Source organism: Misgurnus anguillicaudatus, chromosome 19 (genome assembly GCF_027580225.2).
Source record: "Misgurnus anguillicaudatus chromosome 19, ASM2758022v2, whole genome shotgun sequence".
Classification (NCBI taxonomy): Eukaryota; Metazoa; Chordata; class Actinopteri; order Cypriniformes; family Cobitidae; genus Misgurnus; species Misgurnus anguillicaudatus.
In genome coordinates, this window is record NC_073355.2 from 26992331 (window position 1) to 27017713 (window position 25383).

General features: G+C 38.2%; 1 protein-coding gene across 6 annotated transcripts; it reads left to right on the forward strand.

Moving 5' to 3' along the window:
* The first annotated feature begins 8711 nt into the window (after positions 1-8711).
* On the forward strand, positions 8712-25135 carry med25 (mediator complex subunit 25). Of its 6 annotated transcripts, none has more exons than XM_055194043.2 (20): positions 8712-8908; positions 9431-9571; positions 9662-9707; positions 9797-9921; positions 10029-10127; positions 10228-10348; positions 11399-11558; positions 11726-11862; positions 13489-13567; positions 13675-13916; positions 13991-14077; positions 15484-15569; positions 15666-15723; positions 17493-17600; positions 20433-20606; positions 20705-20812; positions 20966-21037; positions 24071-24232; positions 24371-24476; positions 24593-25135. In XM_055194043.2, the coding sequence occupies exons 2-20, from the start codon at positions 9435-9437 to the stop codon at positions 24697-24699; spliced, it is 2214 nt and encodes a 737-aa protein (XP_055050018.2). In that variant the 5' UTR covers positions 8712-8908; positions 9431-9434; the 3' UTR covers positions 24700-25135. The 6 variants fall into 6 exon arrangements, with proteins under 6 accessions (XP_055050018.2, XP_055050017.2, XP_055050015.2 ...); XM_055194042.2 differs by having other exon boundaries at positions 15487-15569; positions 24368-24476; XM_055194040.2 differs by having other exon boundaries at positions 8713-8908; positions 24368-24476.
* The last annotated feature ends 248 nt before the right edge of the window (positions 25136-25383 follow it).

Consider the following 25383-nt stretch of genomic DNA (forward strand, 5'->3'; position numbering starts at 1 on the left):
TGAATCTATTTTATGCAAGAAGTTTTCTGGAAAAAATCAATTTTATTCCCTGTGTAGGGTAATATCATGAAAATTCTAGACTTTTTAAGCACACGTGCTAAACTGTTCGCTTTAAATGCTTTTATCTTCTGTATGCGAATGTTGAATGTTTGACACATGAAAACGTCTCGGGTTACGTATGTAACCGTTTTCTTCCCTGAGAAGGGAACGAGACACTGCGTCTCCCTTGCCATACTTTCTGCATCCCTGTAATGCCGTCTTTGGCAATATTTCAGGGTAGTGTTATACTTCCTGGCTCCCACGTCGTTAAGCCTCATCATTGGTTGAATTTGATATACACATTCAGACGCACTTACCCCTGGAGGCGTCCCCAAAGTGTCACCGCAGTGATGCAGCGCGAGTTCCCTCGAAAGGAAACTGTAACAATGTATCTTAAAAGGTAACACGATGTAACCTTGCTCTTACTTGAAATGTGTCCCCACATTTAGTCCTTGAATTTGAGGGTATTGAATCTGGAAAGTCCTTGAAAGGCCCTTGAATTTGAAGTTAACTAAGGTGTGGGAACCCTGCAAGGGGTAAAGTGTGAATCATTATCAACGTTTTGCTTTTCGTGTCATACTCCCTTCCCCCTTTAACGCTGTGTGTAATTATTTATCTACTATCATCAATTCTTTATAGTGAATCCACTTTATGGGGAGCATTGCAGTCCTCGTGTACATGTTTATCTTTTCTGGACACGCAAACACACACACTCGTGATCCAACCTGTCAGTTCCATAAATCTAACTGAATCCTCCCTTAAGACCTCATTCTCCACATTTCACAGTTGTGTCCCTTGAAAGCTGAACATCTTCTCATAAGTCAACGATTGATTCATGTGCCTCCATCTTGCCAGCTCTAAGAGTCCTCATCTGTGTTCATGTGACCGAGCGTGAGTCTAATGAGAGCCACAAAATATCCATAGTCAGCACTTTCTGCCAGCGATCCACACTGACATGCACAGATACAGGAAGAGAGAAACAGAGGTGCAGGGAATTATTGCGTGGTAACTACAAATCCGAGAAAAGCAAGAAGGGGGGGGGCGTATGAAACAGGATTAAGAAACAATAGGAAAAAAACCTCTAGTATAATGAAATGGACTTAGTTGGTGCGGGCGGGATTGTGTGCGGGTGTGTGAGGACAAGATAGCATATAGAGAAACAAAACGAGAATGATGCCGTCTTGGAGGCAAACTGAGATGTGCACCTGCAGCGTGAACCCGCACAACGCTGCTAAGGACACACCAGTTAGCACAAGCACCCGTTCCTCACTACACATACTTACACGCAGAGGGTGGGGGTCGGGGGAGCTGCAGTCTCCATGGCAACGTTCCCACAGTGCAAAAAAATCATTTAGTCAGAAAGATATTTCACCCGGCTCAGTGAGCTGAGAGAGATGGGAATAGGGAAGGAAAGAGGGGGTGAAAACTTGAGAGGGCGTGGTGTGGAAATGTTTCTATCGTGCTGAAATAAATGATTGAGTGAAATTATTAGCGCGGTGCAATTATCATTACCGCCAATAGCCGTGACCGTATTGGTGGATGCTATGTTCATTTTCGCAGGCTGGCAGCGGGAGAACACATCCATTTCAGGATGCTGTTCATTTCTGCACTGACAACCGTGACTATTTAAAAAAAAACATTCATTAGTCTTATAAGGTTCGTTATCCAACAAAACAGAGCGAAGCAAATATTTGTGTTAGCTGTCTTATGTGTTTGTTTGGTTGTTGTTGTTTGTGTGCATGATGTGCATCACCTTCACCTGTGACCGCAGCATTGATCGCAGGCAAACCCATTTGCTTTAATGTGAAATTCTGAGTCTATTATACTGTAGTCCCATTGACCCACTAGTAGTGGTATGTATATGGGCGTGTACACTCAGGTTGCCTGTTGTGAGTTCCAGATGGCTTCTGTCTCCCAGCAGAGAGAGGACCAGTAAGGATGCCTGTTTTAGTAAAAGCCACCTGGAGGACACATCTCTTGAGAATAATGTCGGACGTCTGAAAACAAGTCCTAACATCCTGTTGGAATTTGAAATAAGTGGACCAGATAAATGCTCAGGGTGATGCAGATCTTTAGAAACACAATAAATTGGCTTACAGGGGAATTTGTAATTTTGTTTTCTTGCACCCGTGCTTATTTTCTGTCACGCCCCCCCCTAGGAAGAGGTAAACATTTCGCGCCCCCCCCCCAACTCTCCGCCGCGTCTGTAAATAGTATAATTTGCCTATAAAATTACACATCTGCAAAACATTGTTGCCTTATTAACATTGAGAAAACACAAAAAGAAAACACAATAAAAGAAATATCGATCAACTTACAACAAAGAATAACTTTATTAACATTGTTTTTTAGTCTGTAACAGAAAAGACTTAAAATGCATCAATTTGCCTGAAATAAAAAAATCAATCCTTATTTAACGTATAATATTTTTTGACCATTTGATACTGAAAAATTAAATATAATCAATAAATAACACAAGCGGTTTACAGCGTGATTGGGGTGTAATGTCTTTAAAAAGCACTTCCTGAAAAAGTATTTTACCTGGGGTCTCGCCGCCCCCCCTGGTGTCGCTTCGAGCCCCCCCCTGGGGGTCCCGCCCCACTATTTGAGAAGCACTGTCTTACACTGACTTAAAAAAGCATTTACATTTGTGTGCAGAACAGGACATATGTTTTATGACAGCAGATTAAATACATTAAACTAAAAAAATTCAAGTAAAATTTACTTAAATTTATTTGCACATGTTGTAAGGAATACCCACAATTCTTTGTGCCTGAATATTTTTTATTTTTTAAGCTTTATCGCAGAATAAGAACTGATAAGAACTTACTTAAATATTTGTTAATAAAATGTCATAAAGGTTCAAGCTCTTATATTATTGATGTTGTTTTGTTGTAAATGATCATTTTGTGAAGTCACCGTTCAGGTGATCAGTGTTTCTTTACATGAACCCCGTTTAGAACATTATATTGTATTTCTCTCCACGGTGCTGACAATGCATGTCAAAATGCAGTTTGTGTGCGTTTCTTTTCAGAATCAAGTTTATTCTATGACTGACTTATAGTCATTGTGTGAATGGATGGCAGTGTATAATGCCATTTATAACACTAAAAATAATCAAGTCCATAGAACTATGTTAAAGAAAATAACAAACAGTAAATACGTTTTATTTAATATTTTTAGGACAGCAATGCTTCGATTTTTAAAAAACTAATAGACTTTACCTAAACAATTAAAATAAATCTAACTTCTAAAAAAATGAACATTTACTTAATTATTTAACATATGCGTTTCATGCATTATTAAGTAGATTTTATTTGATTTTAGGCGGTAAGTTAAGCAGTACATTTTACATTTACAAGTTTGTGCAGATTGTTACGAGGATTTTATAAGTAAATTTTACAAGTTTTTTTTCAGTGTTTTTTACATCATGATAGCAGATAATTTACTAATATCTTATTGTAAATATATGTTTTGAAAATCACTCATAATACAGACAAAATGGATCTTATTGCGTTTAAGTTTTCTAAAATAAATCTTTAATGGCCCTTTTAATAAAGTAATTATTGGACAGTACACACCACTGGGTTAAAAGGTACCCAATGCTGGGTTGTTGTTACCCAACCATGGGTGTAATAATCTAGCAATTGGGTTGAAACAACCCAGCATTGGGTCATTTTTAATGTTTTGTGACTGTCCAATATTTATCAAGCATGGGTTAAAAACAATCCAACATTTTGAAGTGCAGTTTACATATGGATTAGCACTATGGTAGTTTCTATTTAATAGATGTTTACAGGTAACATGCTTTGATGCAGAACATTAATCAAACTTTGTGTAAAGAAGAGCAAACATGTACAGTATGTTCTACCTAGCATCTAATTCTTATATACTGTATTAACATGAAATACAACATAATTAAAAATGACAGGAATATCTGATGTGTCAGGAATAGCTTGTATTTTTGAACTGAAGAGCCTCCCCTTTTCACTAAGTAAGACGTGTACAAAAAGGTTATTTTTGTACAAAAAATCTAAAAATGTTCTGCTTCAGAGATTTGCTCTGGGTAATAATTAGGCCTACTTTGAATATCAAATTCAAGTGATAATTACAAAATGTTCTTTCTCCCACATAATGCTTTCATTCGTGTTTTCAGCCATTTTTAAAACAAGATGAAGTCAAGGCCAAACATCTGATGTCTCTTAGAGGTCTGTGGCATGTATTATCTAAGAGAATTTCTTATTGAATTTGATGAGTTACGAGTATGCAATATTTTAAGCAATGTGTGTGGATGTATCATAATTGCAATACAATAATGTGTGTAATTTTAGTGTTAATCAAATTTGAATTATTAAAGTATGAATTAATGTAATGTGCTGAAATTACCAACATTATTTATTGTTATTTAGGTGACTAATGATAAAAAATGTAAAAAAAACAGTCTATAGAAATTACCTTATCAATTCAACTCAATTCATACATTATTCATGATGACTGGTCCATATCAAAAAACATAAAGCATGACACCTTCATAATCATGATATGACACGAGTCATGGACATGAAGTAGTTTTTATGCATATTTATGACAACTGTTATTAACTGTCATTTGTTCAGTTATGTCACTTTTAATGCAAAGATGACATTGAGATGTCTTTGTTATGACAACTTGACATAAACATGACATAGCAGAATAATTATCAAACTTAAGAAACTATCTAGCTTTATGGGTTAATAAATTCATTTAAATGTCATTAAGTGTAAATCCTATGTCAAATAATTTTGAATACCTTAACAAAATGCAACAGACCAAGATTATACTTAACTTTATGTATGTGCACAATACATAAAAAACTGACAACTAACAGAACGTGTTCTTCCTCACACAGAGGGTTCTGAAATTTTCTGACATGGAAGAAAAAAATAACACATTTTTTTATTATTTTCATTAATTAATTTAATGTAATTAACTGTTTTTCCAGTGATATGAACCCAATGGCTTATATTGTTATGTTTTCATTTCATTTTAGGTGATTTGGTCTCCAAATGCAATAAAATATAATTTTATCAATTGTAATTATTATTTTTATTATTAAATCATTGATTTTATTTGTTAAACACATGGAGGAAACTTAATAAAAACTTTATGAACTGACAACTATTAATGATGTTGTTATAAAACTATTTGACAGAGTATTAACACTTAATGACATTTTTTTGACAAATTATATTTGTATCACTAGTAAAAATTGGTCAGATATGCAGGGGCGATTCCAGGATTTTATAAATGGGGGGGGGGCACAGGGGGGACCAAGAACCAGTCAGAGGGGGCCAATCAAAAAAATTCAAATGAAAATAAATACTGGTTTAGAAAATATTAAGCATGGTTCCCAAAATCTTGTGCAATGCCACATGTTCTAATATAGATGGTATTCATTTTTTGTATTTTGCATGGATTAAACAACAGTTCTGTTCCAGAATAGTTCACTTTAAATAAATTGTCATATCTACAGTTATTTCAAACCTGTATGAGTTTTTCTTCAGCTGAACACAAAATAAAATATTTTGAAGAATCTTAGTAGCCAGAAAGTTGGTGAACCCCATTGACTGCATGTTATTTTGTTCCTACATATGAAGTCAATGGGATCCATCAACTGATTTTGGTTACCGACATTCTTAACTCTTTTCTTTTTTTGTGTTCAGCAGAAGAAAGAAACTCATACAGGTTTGAAGCAAGTTTATATGACCATTTAAATTAAGTGAACTGTTCCTTTAAGTAGGCTATCTACATCGCGTGTAGCTGTAGATATCAGAGAATACTGTTAAGCGTGCGCGCGCATACCGCACCATAGGGAGGGAGGGAGAGAGCTCGTGCACAGAGAACTGGTGTGTGTGTGGGAAAACACTAACCTTTCGTTAAGTCATAATACTCGATCAACCGTCTTCTCTGTCAGTAACATCTGTTGACTGTTAACTTTTACGTGAAAAGACAACGGATGGAACCCAGGTGGAAAACACCGCCAACTTTTAACTCCTTCACTCAGTGTCAGAGAGGCACTGTCGAGGTTCCGCACGCAGCAGTGAGAAAGCGTGCCTGCGAGAGAGAGAGAGAGAGGCGCTGCTGAGCGCTTGCAAAAGCACATGAAGCCGTTTTAAATAGTAAAATAAAATGTAAATGGTAATCATGGAAAATCTATTTGATTTGTGCCAGTGTTGAGTCTGTGGCGGGCGCCCTCCCTCTTCTCGTTTGCACGAGTCTCAAATCAAACAGTGATTGACAACTGGTCCAATTGTGCGGGGGGTGTCGTGGTGTCTTTTTCCTCCTGTTTTAAAAACGCATAACTAGCTGTGCTCGCCTCGTCTTCGCGTTCGCGCGAGTCTCAAATCAAACAGTGATTGACAGCTCTCTGGTCCAATGGTGCGGTGGGCATTTTCAGGTTGACAGTAAATCTAGCTGGCCCAATGAGATTGGAGGTGGGGGCAATCATATTCCAAGGGGGGGCGGTGCCACCCCATGCCCCCCCTCTAGACACGCCCCTGCAGATATGTTGTCTTGGTAATGTCAAGTTGTCATGACAAGTTATGATGTATTGGTTAATGTGAAGTTGTCATAACAAAGACATCTCAAGCCATCTTTGCATTCAAAATGAAATAATTAAACGAATGACACTTAATAACAATTGTCATAAACTGAATAAAATCTCCTTCATATTAATGGCACGTGTCGTGTCATGATTATGGTGTCATGTCAGTCTTATGAACATCCCTTCAAGTAAAGTGTTACCGTCTATTTTTACAGGTTCTTAGATTAGCTGCAAGCTTTTCTTTAAAATCTCTACTAAATATCTCTCCTTATCTGGCCACCCCAGATCACAAATACGGAACAAAACAGCTTCCAAAATTGTGTCACCATACAAAAGAAATCTCCCTGGAGGTGAATGTGGGTAGGCTGCTACACTGCAAGAGCACTGATACATTTGACCAAGATCACATGTTTCACAAAAAAACTTTTAATAATGGTTTGAACAATCTTATCAATGATTGAGCAAAACGCACAGGGAGTAAAATACACACTTGGTGCTCTTAAATGATCATAATTTGTATGGGAGATCTTACATTTGGTGAACTTGATGCTTTGTGTTGGAGCGCGCTGCTCGCCACTTGAGAATAGTTTCTATGCTGGCAGACGAGAGCGCGCGAGCCTCGGGGCCGCTCAGCTCGCGGCACGCTGTTCTCTTTTGACAGCGTGCTGGATCGCTCGAGACCGTCTGAGTAATTATGCACATTCTTGAAGTAAAGAGCAATGAGGACAAGAAACAGGTTACGCGCCGACCCAGAAACAATAACTTATCTGTCTGCCTCTTTACGGTATTCAGTGAAGTACAGAACAACTTTAGAAAAACACGACAGTTACAAGTAAACTGAAATAAGATTTCATAAACAATATTATAGTGCTTTTACCTTATGTAGTAAATACTAGGGTGAATTCGGGTAATCTGAGACACCTAAAACTCCAGTGTACGAAATTTACTATGAAACTTTTACTATGATTGTATGGATGTCCTGTGACTAAAATCAAGATAAAAATAAGGGCTAATAAATGCCATAATGACCACATTTTTAATTTTTGTTACATTTTAGTTTTTTTTTAATAGAATTTGTAATTACTTTAAATGAATAAGAAGGTCTTAATCCTGTGTAAAGATAGAAATCATTTTTTCTGGTATTGGAATATACATTTATTGAGATTTCTGTAGGCTAATTTTCTTTTTTTTTTCATAATGCTTTTTTAAAATGGGTGAGTGTTCGGAATGCATGAAGTATGGTGAATATAGGCCCAATACAGATTACAAAATGACCTGTCCTAGATTATCAATTTTTTTGGCACCAAAACAGTATGTCTTCTCTGTGTTTAATATATACATTCTTTCTTCTGGTGTGGTTAGAAAACACCTTGGGGATTTCAGAAAAGTCAAATGTATTGATCTAATCGTTGAAGTCAAAATTGCAGATACGTCCTAGAATACCCGAATTCACCATATAGCCTATAGGCTTATCATAACTTTTGTTAATAATACTACACTTATTAAAATATTTACTATGATATACTGCAGCATACTACAACTGAGTACATGTTTACAATAGTAAATTATATCCTATTTTTCATGTGGGCTGGGTTGACTCTACCTTTACACAGCAGGGTGTATAAATTAGACTGTAATTTAAATGTCAAGTTACAATTTAATTAATTTAATTTACATAAAAAGGAAAATGACAAAGTTAAGTTTCAGAGTCATTATTTATTATGCGGATGCTTGACTTTGGTGACATCTACTGTTTACTTAGCTGATTGCGCTTTTAACGAATTGTTTATGACCATTGTCATTGTTATTGTACTTTGGCTACTGCTACTAGTATAACAATACTTCGTAGTATTAGTTATACTTGCTTCTACTATTATACACAGTATAACAACACAAAGTGTCTAACCGTACATTAAAATTGACCTCATACAGTTTTTCCTCATAGTTACTATGATATTATAATATCTTTCTTCAATAAGCATACATTGCAGTTCCTTATTCAAACATAATTATGTTAATGTTTAATAGAATCGGACTAACTGGGTTTAAAATTGACACATTTCTTTTCTAAAAATCGATTAGTCCTAGTTCGATTCACCAGCCCAGTCAATGTGAGACCAGACCGTGTTGTCGATTGCCGAGTGATGTATGTTGTCATTACGGTCTGCGTTAACGTTTAAGTGAAGTCTTCAAGATACGTCTTCAAGGCTGGTTAAATATAGTCGAGTTTAAGGACTGCATCAGTCCTTTTATTCGCGTCGAAAATTAGTCAAATACTACGAGCAGGTAAGAGACACGAGCTTAATTAGCATTTGATGACAACAGCTGGCTAACAAACATGCTAAGATTGATGCAAGTGCTTTCATGCAGTACATATTCGCAAGTGCTTTATAAGTGTAACGTTACTGTCTGAATAACATTAGATGAAAAAAATCTCAGTCAGACGTTTAACAACCTTAATATGGAATTATTAATGTAATATTAGTGTAATGTATAATATCATACATCATCTTAAAATCATGCTTTAACAAATGCTTTCTTGGTAGCACTTCAGGTAACTTAGAGTAATTATTTATGATACCCCTGTTTTTAATAGATTAAAAGAAATAAATAATATTTTTCGTTACCTTAGTTTGAATTACTCATTTAGGACAACTACATGGAATTTATCATACTGTATGTATGTATGTATGTATGTATGTATGTATGTATGTATGTATGTATGTATGTATGTATGTATGTATGTATGTATGTATGTATGTATGTATGAAAGTGCAATATGTTACTGATCTAATGCCTTGTTTTTAGACACATGGTGACCCATATGGACCCCACGTCTAAGTCTGGATTGAATCAGGTGTCAGATGTGGTATTTGTCATAGAGGGAACAGCAAATCTTGGTCCATATTTTGAATCACTTAGAAAGAATTACATACTACCAACTATAGAGTAAGAATCATCACCTGTTTCGGTCATGCAAACATCCTATATGTGACACAAAACATGGTTTCTGTACTTACCTGCTTTGTGTGATGACAGATATTTTAATGGAGGACCACCTGCTGAAACAGATTTTGGAGGAGATGTGAGTTCAATGATCTGATCTTCCACATTACTGCTTTCATTTCAAATGTGACATCAATTGATAAATGTTCAATCTTTTTCTTTTATAAGTATGGTGGTACCCAGTATGGATTGGTGGTCTTCAACACAGTGGATTGTGCTCCAGAGTCTTACGTCCAGTGTCACGCCCCAACCAGCTCCGCTTTTGAGTTTGTCTCCTGGATTGACAGCATTCAGTATGGGCTTTAAGTTTCCTTGAATGAGCTAAGACTAGAGTATTGATGGTATTTGTTTAATATAAAAATGTTAAGAGCTGTAGGTTTACATGAGTATTTTTGGGCAGGTTCATGGGAGGTGGAGCAGAAAGTTGCAGTCTCATAGCTGAGGGTCTTTCTGTGGCCCTTCAGCTGTTTGATGACTTCAAAAAGATGAGGGAGCAAATGTGAGTGTACTTTTTTCTAAAATTCAAAGGAGGAAAATTACTTTTGACTTATATCAGAGATTGACGATAATTCTATATTTTCTCACTCTTTATTACCCAGTGGTCAGACTCACAAGGTTTGTGTATTGCTGTGTAATTCTCCTCCATACTTACTACCAGCCGTGGAGAGCGTCAGCTACACAGGCTGCACTGCAGACAGCCTGGTCCAGATCATACGCGATGTGAGTCAGCACTGATCTGCCTGTTTTTAATCAGTACTTTAATTTCTGTCTATATTCCTGAAAATGTTGATGTCAGCTTGTTCTTGTAATATAATATAATGGTCATTTTTGTTTAAGTACTGATTTTAAGTTGGTTTTAAACTTAACAGCCTGTGAAAACCCAGCTAAAGTCATATTTTGTAATTTACTGTTTTCTACATAAAATCATCCTACATAATTTAAAGGACGTCTTTTGAAAATAATACCTCGATATATTTAATGCCAACTTAGTAAGTCATGTCAAAGATTGAAATCCTTGTAAAAATTAATGAATGAAGTCAAACTTTAATGCTTGTTGTTATCTCAGAATTAGATAATGAGACTTTAGCCTAGATTTTACAGCCTAGGTTACTGTTACATAATTTTTTGAAAAAGTGTCTCTTGAAAGATTTTAATCCATATTATTTAGATGTACCGGTTGTAAAAGACTATTGTCACTGTCTTGTGTAATATTCAGTTGTGTTTTTACATGGGTTTTTGGCACTTCTAATATTACCCGAACATCTACAGTAATTTGACACTAAAAATGCTTGGCTGCTGTGTTTTTTATTAAATGCTGTATATTTCAAAGAAAATATACTTGCCATGTACTTACAAATAGTATTGAACCTGTTTGTGTAGACTTGGTACTTCTACTTTACTTGGTAATGTAGTATTTAGAATACATTAGAAGTAGCTCCTGGGGATTTCACTACTTTTATTTATTTATTTTTAAAGTTTTTTGGACCATTTATTTGATAGACAGTATGTAAAGAGAAGACAGGAAAGTACAGGGTGGAGAGCACCATTTGTCAGAGCACTGCCCACTACACCATTGGCCCTGACATTTTCTTGGTTTTAAATTGCAGTTTAGTTTTAGTTAGATGTAATAATAGTGCATAGACAGTAACTTTTTTTTTTGTACAACTGTTTACACAAATGAAAAAAAAATTAGCCAGTTCACAATATCAGTCTGATTTTTGACAATATAAAATGAGTTTGTGATTATAATTTTAATCTTTTTTGCTGTAGCGGGGAATCAATTTTTCTGTAATTGCCCCCCGGAAACTTCCAGCACTTCGATCTCTATTTGAGCGAGCGTCCTCGGTAGCAGGGCCACCAGAATCCGCACATCCGGACTACAGCCAAGACCCCTTTCACATGGTGTTAGTAAGGGGCATTGCACTTCCAGGTGAGAAAGAAAACTTGTTCTGATTGGTTGTTTTTAACTTGAAAACCTCATAAAGCTGTTATAGTAACAGTGTTTGTCAGCAGACCTTTGAGGGAAATTTAGATGTAGAGATAAAATGGTGTTTTGCTGTATTAATAGTGTTTTTATTCACTATTTTGTATATCCAGCAGCTTCTGGAGGAGGAGGTTCTGGCGCAGTTTCCCTTAAACCTGTCTTGCCACCCCAGTCTCTGCCTGTGTCCCAATCTCCCCTGGGAACTGCAGCACAGGGTCCTCCTCAAATAAGCACAGCCCTTACATACCAGGTGCGTCTGTCCTGGAAATACTTTATTAGCTAAATTTCTTACCGCTGGTGAAATGTAGAGAAAGAACTCAAATCTATTTAGGTTTTATCGGTATTTAGGATCCAAAATTTAGCACTGGTCAAAAACACCAAGTTACTCAAATACTTGCTATATACTACATCAAAGTTATTTGTTATTATAACAACTCTGGTTAGCAGTAACTATAGTTAGATTTGTAGTTGCAAACCACCAAAATTAAAATAGAAGTCTTTGTTTTTGTAGGAATTTGTGCTAGCTGTAAATAACGCTTCATTAGAGGGGTGATTCTCACGAAAACTTGGTTTTAAAAATGTCAAGCATGAAAATGTAAAAATTGCTTAAATTTACTTTTTTTCCCACCAGACATTGAAAAACAAAGTCTGCAGTAAATGGGAACATTAATTTAAAAACTTTTACTTATCATTTAACACTTTTTGTAACATAATTTAAAACATTAGTCCTAAAAAATCTCATTACCGCAACAGTCAGAAAACATCAACACTGACATATTTTCAAAATGACATGACAAACCTGAAAGAACATAATTTGGAGATTCTTCACATGCATTTAAAATCAAAGTATTATGCTTCTATTAATTAAATTAACATTTAATAAGCATCTGTTGCGGTAATGATAATCAAAATGTCGTGTAAGCATTCTGACAAGACAATATTTCAAATTAACTGTAAAAAAAATGATCTTACCTGGTAGCCATCTTGAAGTAACTGGTCCATGTGCTTGGTCACTCAAAATCAAACTTTATTAAAATTCTGTATGTGTGCTTAAACTGTTCTCAAAAAGTGTTGCGGAGGATGAGAACATCAGGCATGGACACATCATTTTCCAAATTTTTCTTCATTATTATTATACATGAATATTCAGTACATATTTTTTCTGTCATCTAAAGTAGTCTAGCAAAACATCCATTTATTTTTTTCCTTAATATTTTTGTGTTCATTTGATTAAATTACAACATAACGCATTTTCAAACACAGCCGGACACATTGCGGTAATGAGAATTTCAGCAGAAAATGAGATAAAATTTACAATTATAAATTCTTATGTTGAAATCACACATTGTGCAAGGTAGAACACAGTATTGTGTTAATTCTGATGCTTTTTAATCTTACTATATTACACATTTTAAAGCTAAAATCATTAGTGCCGTTTCAATGGTTTCGTGAGAATCACCCAGAGACTGTGCTGTTTGTATTTTTTCTAAAGAAATAATACACAATTTTATTTTTATTGGTTAGTACATTTTTGCAGGGCCAGTCGTCACTGCTATTGGCAGGTGATGTAAAATATTACTTTTGGACTTTGACTCTATCGTAGCTATAGTAATAAGAGTAGTTCAAGAGTTTTTGTCAATAAGAGACTAATCTTTTTGTTTGCTCTTGAAGGCTTTCATAAGAAGTGGCATTCAAACTTTTAAGACTAAGTGCTGTTATAATTTAATTTCAATGTGTATATATATATATATTGTAGATGTGGTAGATAATGATCATTTGTTTTTGTTTTTTTCAGTATTTTATAAAGCTTTGCACATTAATGATCTCATGACCTCATGCCTGTTTTCCTAAATCTTCCTACTCTCTCCTCCCATAGGCTAACCCCTCTCTTAACGCGGCCCATAATGCAGCACAGATGGCACTAGAAGCAGCAAATCAGCAGCAGAAGATTCGATGTGGGTCAAGTTGTATCTCTTTCTTGGATCATCTTGCAGTTTTTTTTTCCATCTAAACACCATTTGTTGAATTGTTTTTGTTTGGGGTTTGTTTTGTATTTTTGCAGTCCCACAATTGGCAAATCCTCCCTTCAGTCAATCCGCAGTGCTAAACCCTGGTAAACCCAGTCTATCCACAGTTACCACGGTGTCACCGCCAGTGTTAACGCAGCAACAAGTTCCACCACAGCAGCCACAGCAGCCACCACAAGTACAGCCCCCGGGCCCGCCTGCACCCAATCAGCAGCCACCTCAGGCCCCTCAACCACAGCCTACCAATCAGACCCCACCACCATCTCAGCCTGGCATGGTTCGATTTATTTATACTTTTACTTCTCTCTTCCCATTGCTTTCTTAAACCAACAATGCTTTTCATTTTTTTAGCCTGCTGTACCAGCACCTCAGCCGGGAGTGCAGCAGGGTGTTGCCAACAAAGTTGTGGCATGGAGCGGGGTTCTAGAGTGGCAGGAGGTGAGACTATAATGGTGTTTTGTACAAATGTATCAATTATTTCATTATAGTTCTTAAAAAATTATTTGGATGCCAGTCGTTGTCTAATAGTTAGAGTCAGTAACCCGGAGGTCACCGGTCTGAGTCTCACTGCGGGCGGGTTGTGAGATGCCCTTGAGCAAAGCACGTTTCCACCTATTGCTCCCCGGCCGCTGCAGTGATGCTCCGGGTGTGTGTGTGTGTTTGCGACTGCAATGCGTTTGTTCACTACTCATTGGGGTGGGTTGAATGCAGAGGTCACATTTCGAGTATGGGCTACCATTCACTTTTTCATGAGGGCAGATAATGCACAAAACAATTTAATATGTTTATATAACTTGCTATTTTCCTTTATCAGTTCAGGCTTAAATTACAACGCTAAATGCAACACTTGCAAAATTGTGCAAGTCACAGCAAGAATATGCAATTTTTGATTGTTGTATTACCATATTTGCATAATTAGTCGATATGCTAATGTCTAGTATAAACCTCTAAAACCCACTTAACCCACCTGTGACACGCATAAATTTAGTTTTCTAGGCGTGTGACTTTTTACAATCATTCTGTTTCATTGATGTATTGTTGGTGATCTATTGTTTGTGATCTGTTCAACTCTTGGAAGTTGTGCCTGGGGTGCCATTAGCACAGAGTATAATGGGATCAATGATATTTGTTGATTTTTTTTATTTATGGAAGAGTCAAACCCGTTTCGATTAATGCAGCATCTTAAAACATCTCCAGTTAAAAAATCTCATCAGCTGTTTTTTTTTTGACAACGGTCAACACAAATGATCAGATAGGAAAAACACATGCATTCACGCCATGCTATTCTCATCACCATCTGGTCAATAACATGCCAACAGACCAACGCACGCTTATCAAGCGAGGCGGTGCACTCCACCGCTGAGGCCCGTCATAAGAGTTACCATCTGGATGATGAGTTCACACGGCTCACCGCACTCTATTCTCCAACACAAACACTGCTGCCTAGCTGCAGTGTGTAAATTAAATCAATAGTAATTCTGTCGATCCGCAGATGAGTCTTGTTTCAGTGATATCGTGTCTATTCAAGAGCTCTGGCACAGGTCTGAACAAACGGACCAGGCCTGTGTGATCAGCCTTTGAAATGGAGAAGGTGGTGGGCAGTGGTCCATTTGCTCGTAGCTTGCAACGTGTTTATTGACGTAAGAATGTTGCGGCCGTCCCGTTGATCTCTCATTTTCTGGAAGCTGCACAGGCAGGTTGTATATTACACAGAGCTTTGAGCCTAACCATCCGTCTCTGCCAACAAGGTTTTTTTACTCTGTATGTTAACCTCTTCATCTTATTCTGTCTTTTTTTCCCGCCCTCTCCGTCACCTCTCCCTCTCTCTCCATCAATCACCGCAGAAGCCCAAGGCTTCATCCATGGACTCCAATACCAAACTGACACGCTCCCTGCCCTGCCAGGTTCAAGTCAGCCAAGGAGAGAATCTGTGAGTATGGCATTACAGCCGGTATCTGCATACTTTAGGATACATAATAGAGCTGCTCAGAGAAGATAGATTTGTGTTTTGTCTCCTTTGTTGCAGAAACACAGACCAGTGGCCACAGAAACTAATCATGCAGCTAATCCCTCAGCAGCTTTTGGTAAATTTTCTTAGTTAGGAAATTTTTTTTTCATCATGTTGTTAGTAAAAGGTGTTTAGCTATTGATCGACTCCCTCTGAAGGTCAGAAGAAAATATGCAAAGAGTTTAGATGCAAAAGTCGCTAAACACCACCAAAATGAGATAATGATTTAAACAAATGCTCTCGACACGTACTATATGTTTATCAAATACTTTCCCGTCAAATCTGCTTAATGCCGCCGTCATGGTTTTGCATCTGAACTCTTCATATGCGAGTTTACTTTGAGGTCAAACATTGTTTTTGCAACCGTTACCAAAATCTGCATTTCATTACTTTAAAAAAACATTGATGTGTAGTTTTTGCAAACACTTTTTCCAAAGTGTTCTGTAGTTAATTCAACTGCAATGAATGCAGATTAATTCTCTGTGCAAAACATTTTGTGTATGATTTCAGTTTTATGCTAAAAATGTATAAATTGCAATTATTGAATGAATGCTTTCAAATCTTCTATTAATTTACAGTTATATTCAAAGACATTTAAAGACTAAAATGCATGTTTGAGGAGTAAACATTTTAAAGCTCACATAACACACACTGTTTCTGCATTTCTGATGTTAATCTGGAGTCCCTATAGAGTAGTATTACATCCTTTATATCTCCAAAGAGTCTTTAGTTTAATCAGATTTATAAAAGAAAGATTAGCTTTACTGATTCTTTCCGATAAAGTACAAAAAAATGAAGAGGGAGGAGCAAGTACGAGTATGAGTCATGCAACACTTCATACAACACTGTTTAATTTATGATTCACTAAATGTTTGTGTCATTTATATAATATGCACAAACATAAGACAGAAGTCTTACTTACCGCATGCAACTTATGACCCGGTTGGGAAAATCCAGCGCATCAAACACACATGCAAAACTCCGCTGCTATCCCGGATAATAAACTATATCCATTGTTTCCATAAGGCTGGATGTCTTCTCCTTACATCCAAAAACACACTTCTTCTTTCGTGCCATTGTTGAGTTTAAAAATTAAAAAAGCTGTCGCGTGATGTGATGTTTGTAAGCTCTAACGTCTCCCGCTGATTGAGGGGTGGGCGGGGTTTTCCAGGGGTAGGTGCCAATAAAAAGAAGTAATGCATATAGAAACCTCTGAAACGTCAGTTGGACCCGTAATTGAAAAAAACTTTGCGAAACCTGTACAAACTCTGTCAAAGTGCATTCGGCACAGAAATACTCTGTAACATAGCCCAACTGCTTTTTTGACACTTTGCCTACGTTTAGCATGACGTATACTGTGTTTATAAGTCAGAATCCATGAAATACCATTGAACCACCCCTTTAATACGTCTTGCAAATATGTGTCCGGTGCGTTTTGTGAACCTATGTGCATCACGTATCATGTCAAAATACGTGCCTGCTGCAGATGCTTCATAAGGGTTTATGATAAAAGAGCCGCTCGCATTTGCTAGATACTTGCTTAATCTCATGTGTAAGTAGAATTTAGTGTTAAGTAAGTGTCTTGTGAGACATGAGCGTCTCTTATCATGAACCCTTTCGACGCATATGCAGCAGGCACATATTTTGACACGACATGCGATGCACGTAAGCACAAAACAAACACATATTTTGTTTTTGGAGGCACCGGCCCCAACTGCTGAACTGTTATTTTACCAAAATTGTTTCCACATTATGCCTTGCAAGCACTTTGAGTAATGCAAATCTATTTTTAATCGTTGCTTCAGAGTCTTTAACCCTTTCACTCTCTCTCTTGTCTTTCAATAGACTACTCTAGGTCCTCTGTTCAGAAACTCACGTATGGTGCAGTTTCTCTTCACCAATAAAGATGTGGAGTCTTTAAAGGGGCTGTATCGCATTATGGCCAATGGATTTGTGAGTATAATTACAGCAGGAGTGCAAGCTGGAATTACCTCCTATAAACAGAGAAGCACAGTTACAGATATATCGCATTTCCACTTCAAAACTGCACAAAAGTCTTTGCTTTATTTTTTTAGTGACTACTCAGCTTTTATGCAAGGATTTTATTTTCCCTTTGCAGACTTCAATGGCAGTGTTTCTTAAACCCCTTGGGGGGCATAAGATGGTACCAAAGGGGCCCCAGTTTTATGACTTTTTTTAAAATACATTAATTCATCATACATTCTGTGTAATTAAACCTCAGACTACTAAAGTAACACTACTAGCCAACAGCACTGCAATGTATCATTTAATGTTTTGTTTAATTCAAATTCTAAATTTCAGATTGTTTTATGTTTTTTGGTGGAGGGGCACATAGGGGTGACCGGGGGTTCGTTGCAGAACTGCAGGGGGTCGCCAAAATAATGTTTATTTACAAGCGTTTTTTTGTTGTTGTTAAAAATCTAAAACATATGTACATAATGTTACAACCAATGTTCCCTTTAAGTTGCGCGTGGCCGCGTAGGCTTATTGAAAGTCCCACGTGCATTGCAATTTTAGCCTGTAGACAAAACAAAATATCTGAAGACTCAACCAGCGCCCATTTGGGAAGCAGCAGTAGCGACAGATTACCTCTGCATCATAAAAACAGAAAAATATATAGGCACGTTTGTCTTTATATCAGCCTGTAATTTTAGAATGAGTGTGACTCGACTATATTTAAAGAGTTTGGTTCCAAAACGCAATAAATCCATTTTGACTAATTTCGGTATAGACGTGTTTTCTATACCAAGAAAGTGACAAGATGAAAAACACTATTTTCTTTACAAACTTTCACATAGCATCTTTAGGTGATAATAATATTAAAAATTCTAATCCATAATTTGATATAAAAATGCTATAAATCTATTCAATCAATATATAAATGTGCATTCATCTTTGCCATGTTATATTCATTTAGTTGACTAGTGGTATACACTGATTAAAAAATCATTAATGTCATTTAGGATTGGGCGATGTCTAGTTGACTATGGTTACGTTAAACCATCGTGATGGATGATGAGATCGTTGGGGGGGGTATATACATTTTTTGTTATTTTTATTTTATATTATATAAAGATTTTAGGTTAACTATAGTCTATAGAAGAAAGTTAGTGTATGTCGAATCGCAGCGGAGTGGGGTGGGGGCGTGGCATCACGATGGTGTCTCTCCATCGTGATGTCAGTCAACCATCACGATGGACGATGATGTCATATTAAGGACACTGTCATTGCTGCTGTGATCCTTTTTGGCAACTGTAAAATGTTGTGGTCCTGCTCAATTTTCGTTGACTTGAGTAAAATAATGTAAAGTTTTTCATAAGATCCCCTGGGGTCAATGTGTTAGCATGACAGAAGCTTGATGCTGTCGTGTGAGAACAAGCGACAGCCGGCATTTTTCCTTCGTCCGATTGGCTTACGTTTCTCCCCTGCCACCGAAAACCACCACAGGTTTATCAATGGCATCAAAAGTATTATTTTTTGTTTGTTTGTTTGTTGATCACGAAGTACAAAGTAGATGAAGAAAACTAGGATTCCGTGTACGTATTCAACGAGCCGCCATTGTTGTTTACAGTGCGTGGAATGGTGCTCTGTGATTGGCTAAGCGGATTCATTGCATTCTGCAGAGAAGGAGGACTGGCATTTATCGCGTTTTGGGAAAAAAGGAAGAAAAGATGACAGAATAACATGACAGATATCAGATAACCCATTTTTTAAAAAGTTTATCACGTTTTGGAACCAAACCCTTTATTTCTGAACTTGGACGGCTGTTTAAAGCTAATTTGACAGGCAAACGACACCACACCATTATGACAAAACTATTGCTTGCATTTAACCATTATTAAGTAGCATGTATGTGTTCTTCACCCGCATCGACACACAGAGAAGATAAAAAACGTGTCTGCAAAGCACTCAAGTTAATAAAATGACCTGCTTTTACAACATACTTTACGTCTGCACTGACATCTTTTGCACAACCTCTATTTCCACCAGAACAGACAAACTTTGTGCCATTCATAGTTAGTTATCTTCATAAACTAAAAAGCCCAGGTTCAGGTAAATGTGTAATTGTCCATCTCACAGTAAAATGAAAATGTTTTACACTGCAAATACCTTAAAATAATAAGGTATGTCTTAACATAATATCGCTGTGTGACAATATTATTGTTTTTTTATATACAAAACAGTCCTTGATTCTGATTGGTGAATATTTGTTCTTTACTCCGCTTTGCGTTGTGCATAATACGATAAAGCAGCTTTTCGTACCTTATTATCTCTGTTTTACACATTTATTATCAGGATGTCCCTCTCATCTAAGTAGATCTTACCCCCAAAAACGTTGGAGACCATGCCCTGTAGAGAATGTGATTTCTGTAATGACACTTTTTAGCCTCTAGGTGGAATCATTTTCTTTTAAGTTTGTCTGCAGTAGATTGTATTTAGCCAAGTCTGCCACAACAGAAATTTCCATCAGCAGTGTCACACCACCAACACCTCTTATGAAATAGGAAATGAATCTCAAACGAACCTGTACCCTGAAGCGAAGTCCCTTGACACAGACGAACAGATCTGTCAGTGGAGAATTACGATTAACACTGATTAAATTCAGTTTTAGGCACGCTCTGTGTCTGAAAAATGGCTACTTATTTCACTTTAATCCTCTGCACAAATACAATCATGTAGGCTCAGGCACCTCTCCCGTCACTTTAGTTTGATGAGTGGATTGGTACCTAGCTTGATGTATATTGTGTGTGTGCGCTTGTGTAGGCTGGCTGTGTACACTTCCCTCACAGTGCTCCGTGTGAGGTGCGCGTGCTGATGCTGCTATACTCATCTAGGAAGAGGATCTTCATGGGACTCATTCCTAATGACCAGAGCGGATTCGTCAATGGCATTCGACAGGTTATCACTAACCACAAACAAGTACAGCAGCACCGCTCGGTAAGTCATGCACGCACAACATTTTGAAGAGAAAGTTTTTGTTTCAATACATATAAGTCACCACCCAGTCTACAATTAATCTCTTGTCCTGTTCCCAGATGAACAACGCAGCTCAGATGCAACCAGGGCAGGTCCCGCCCAATCAGAATTTCCTCAACAGACCGCCGGGTCCCATCCCCGTCACGCATGGCAACGTGCAACAGCAGGTATACCAGCAGTGCTGCCCTCCCCTGCCCTGCTCCCACTTTCTCTCTTTGGGCCTGTGCACTGACCCTGTTAGTAAATCTCTTCTGCTGGAGACGTGCATGCTGTTCTAAACCTTCCTTGTCTCCTCGTCTTCCTCTCTCATTCTGCTTCAGTCTGTGGTGGTGGGCTTACCCTCCGTCAGTCAAGTCACACTGATGGAGGACCAGCAGAGACAAAACAACATGGTGAGATTCAGAAATATAATTACACGCACGCATACACACAGAGGACCGTGTTTCCTGCGAGCGCAGGATCTCACGGCTCCAATTTCTGCACTTTCAGCACCGATCTTGCGAACACACCATGTAACTTCACAAAGTGCGAAGCGTCCTCGTCACTCAACTCGGACCATTTTTGGAAACTGAGCCGCAGTAACTGGTTATTCAGAATGTGTCACTGTATTGATGTCACAAACCGCCGCCCACATTTACATATCAACCTGTTCAGTTTTCAGTGTCTTGGCGGGGGTGTCGTTACTCATTTCACATGAGAAGAGGTTAGCCAAACATAACAGAAGTTATTTACATATAGAAGTCTTGAAGGCCTGTTTAATTCTGAGGGTCAGGTAGTCTCACTGTCTGTGTAAACTCTACACGGCAACTTATTTACCCAGAGATGCCTTTTTTTTGTTCATTTAGTGGCGGGTACATTTAAAATGTTTAGTAAGATAATACACTCATTTGAATAATTGCATTGTGATTAATTGTACAAAAAATCAGATTAGTAGAAACTAAACGGTGCTTGGATATAATCAGAATTGCGTATTAAAACGCACCCAAAATCCTGATAATCAGAAATAAACACCATATGCAGTACCTCTCATATATTTCTAGTTTACTTGCTGCTAACCAGGCTTTAAAAAAACTGGAATATTTTTCAATCTGTATGAATATCAGTCTGTGGGTGTTCAGTCTGTGGCTGAGACTGGAGGGAGGGTGGAAAATGATCATGTAAAGCTGCTGTTTTTGGTGCAAGAAACCTACACTTGCATTATAAGTGGACTTCTAGGAAGTCAAATGCTTAAAATTGCAAAATATCTCCTTGCTAATACCTCTATTATCATTATACTGCTCTCTTGCATGATATGACTTGCATTGTATTAAGGCTTGTGTAATATGGTGTTTTACCGGGTGTGCCTCATACATCTTGAAAAGTGAAGCCGCTGGCTCTTTAATCGCCCCCTGGTGGCTAGCTGCAGTACAAATTATAAACCCCGCCCTCTTCACACAAACGGACAGGACTTGGCTTTAAATAAAAAATAATTTACACGTCCAATAAAATTTTTCAAAAGATTGTTTTGGTTCTGTAAGGTAGTTGTTATCACCCTGATATATGTTCAATTGTTAATATGTTCATGTCATTATGATTGGCGTGCGAGCGTTTTGGCGAAAGTTTGATACCACGGCTCCGGCTCCACAGAAGATTCCTTCTGCTCATGCCCTGGCTTCAAACTGACGTTTTACTGAGGGGCAACCTTTCGATCTCTCTAATGAAGCCACTACGAAAGTGATTTAAACTGCAATTCATTGACTGGCCACTAGAGGCTGGCTCCAAAAGGAAGTAAATTCCCATAGACCCCCATGTTAAAATGCCTCACTTTAGAAATTCAGCCTGGTACAAAAATTGTTTTTGGTCTGTATAGCTAATTTAGCCCTTTATGACAACTGTGAGGGGGTGAATTTTTTGTAACTCATCCGTTTAAATTATACTAAGCCTTAAAGTCCTGTATAATTAAGGGCGTGTCCACTTAAGTGACGGTTGAACAGCCACTGCTGTCACTAGAGTTGAACCAGGTGGGTGTGGTTTCAGCAATCAGCCACCTCAGTTTCACCCATAGATATGTACACTAGATGTCACCTTGGCTATCGCAGTTCATTGGAACGAATGCGTCAAATAGAGCTGCCATCTTGAAACAGGGGAGCCCTGCATCAGCGTCATTGTAGGCAAATACAACAACCAGAAATCGTCATGAATGCGATTTTCTAGATTTTCTTTTGGTTCGACATGTATTTAGCATTGAGTCCAGAAAAAAAGTTTTGATATTTTGAAAACCTACTTTTTCTAACTATAATGCATAGTGCTAGTAGCCCTAAGGGACTGGACACACCAACGCCTTGAGGACGCCGAATGCCAGCTGTTTCTCAGCCGAGCGCTTTGGTGGCTGTGATACTTGAGCTGTGAGCCGGTTGGTTGCTGTGGTAATGTCCCGCCCCTCCTCCATTGTGATTGGCCGTGTGAGAACTGACATTGGCGAGCGGAGCTTTTCACTCAAAGTTGAATCTTTTTCAACTCTCGACGCTCAGCGCCGAGCGCGGAAAAACCGCTGAGCGCCGGTTTTCAGCGTGGAAAAAAAACACTAGCTGCTGGCTTATTTGAAAAACGCTGAGTTTCCATTGGAATCAATTAAAAACATCCGCTGGCCGCAGGCGTAAAAGCTTTGGTATGCACGCCCCCTAACATCCATACGCAAGTCCGGCATTGTAAATAAATTCGGAGTACAGGCGGATATAGCAGCGTTACCTAGCTACTTCCTATGACAAGACCCCTGTTCCAAGATGGTGGCGGTTTTGACGCATGCTTAGAACCCCAAGGCGCCATCTTTTGTATATATCTATGAGCTTCACCCATGTCCCACCTCTTTACCCATTTTCGGATATCCGCTAGTAATGCGCAGTGACGCGCGGCCAAGGTGGCGCCGACGGCAGGCACAGCCTACTATTGGCTTCAAAAACGATCTTCAGAAACTTATGGGTGATGCCATCTTTTTTTTTTACAGTCTATGGTTTTTACACAACATGGCAGCGCAATTCATTACAATGGAAGGAAGCGACGTCGTAAGACCCCTGTTCCAAGATGGCGGCGGTTTTGACGCATGCTTAGAACCCCAAGGCGACATCTAGTGTATATATTTATGAGCTTGACTCATGTCCCGCCTCTTTTCCCATTTTTGAATATCTGCGAGGAATGCGCGGTGACGCGCGGCCAAGTTGGCGACAGCAGGCACAGCCTACTTTTGTCTTCAAAAACGATCTTCAGAAACTTATGGGTGTTGCAATCTTTTTTTTACAGTCTATGGTTTTTACTCAACATAGCAGCGCAATTCATTACAATGGAAGGAAGCGACGTCATGTCGTCCATTTTTTTTTTACAGTCTATGTGTTTTACAGCATTTCTTTCTATAATTTCTATTTCATTGCTGTGGTTTTACTGTCCATTAGCTGAGAGCGGTAGCCACAGGAAACCAGCAGCAACCGGTTGGTGGTGCCCCGCCCAATCAAGTAACACAAGGTCAAGCCCAGCCTCCTGGTGGCATGCTCCGCCTCCCAACCCCAGGAGCGAACCCCCAACTCCGGAGCCTCCTCCTTAGCCAACAGCAACCTGTGAGTTTGTGTGACTGTGATTAGCTTTAATGGTAGTTGCTTTTTAAATCAATAATTACTTTAACCAAACATCCCTGTGAAATTGAAATCTGAACTATTTATCCATCTTATCCTCTCCTCTCAATTTTTCTACAGCAGGGTGGGCTGCAGGGTATGCAGGGCATGCACCCGATCCAGCAGATGGGTCATCAAGCACCAGGAGGAGGCCCTCAGATGCAGCCCCAGTGGAGGCAGCCTCACCAAGGTAATGCTTTATATACAGTTCGGTATCGTTTAGTGTCATCACATCTCCGTTGATGGTTTTTGAAATGTATTGTTTGCATAATAGTAAGTTTGTAAATTTTTTCCCGTGTTCCCAAGGTCAAATGATGATGCCTACAGGTCCACGAGGTCCAGTCGCACAGAATCCTGGGATGCAACCGGTGTCCAGCGTCATGGAGGATGAAATTCTTAGGGATCTTCTTTAAGGACTACTTGATCCATCAGACTTTGCTTCAGATGTTTCATTACAAAACACGGGGGGCTCATCCAAGCTCTGTTCCTTTAACGGTTTTTGTTAGAAGCATTAAGGAATGAATAGAGGTATTTAGGTGTGATGAAAGAGAGGCATTTTCATACTCATGTATTCATCGATACATTTACACACAAACACATTTATCACTGAATCCTGTGGGCGGTTTTGTTATTGTTCATTCAGTCCATGCGAATGTAGGATTTAAGAGCTAGGCTCCGTTTCATCGCTCTCTCTCTCTCTAACCATACGGCGCCTCATCCCACACCAATAAGATTAATCTATCAGGTTATTATTGTATTTTTATGAAACTTTTACTTTCTATAGATTTTACTTTTCTTAATTTGTCTTTGTTGTTTTATGAGCTGAAATAAAGATAATTTTGTCAAGCATTTTTTGCGTAAGCTCTTACTAAAGGTACTGGGATAAGTAAAGCCGTATTCGTTCCTGTAGAGGAATTGTTTGTTTGTATTTGTGGGTGTGCAAACCTGGTAATGGTGTGTTAGCAGCCAGTAAGTGACTGAAACAGGCGTAGAGTGATAGGTTGCAAAATGCTTCGTTCTGCAAAATGGTGTCACTGTGTTAAAATTAACCACTCCAATATGTCATGGACCATACAGTGAACCCCGGTGCCAAGTAG

What these genes read in the sequence shown, in the direction of transcription:
- med25 (XM_055194040.2), top strand. Translation starts at nt 9,435, where the DNA reads ATGGTGACCCATATGGACCCCACGTCTAAGTCTGGATTGAATCAGGTG. An exon ending in AAACAGATTTTGGAGGAGAT is followed by an intron (nt 9,708 to 9,796) that starts GTGAGTTCAATG and finishes TTCTTTTATAAG; the next exon opens with TATGGTGGTACCCAGTATGG. An exon ending in CACCATCTCAGCCTGGCATG is followed by an intron (nt 13,917 to 13,990) that starts GTTCGATTTATT and finishes TCATTTTTTTAG; the next exon opens with CCTGCTGTACCAGCACCTCA.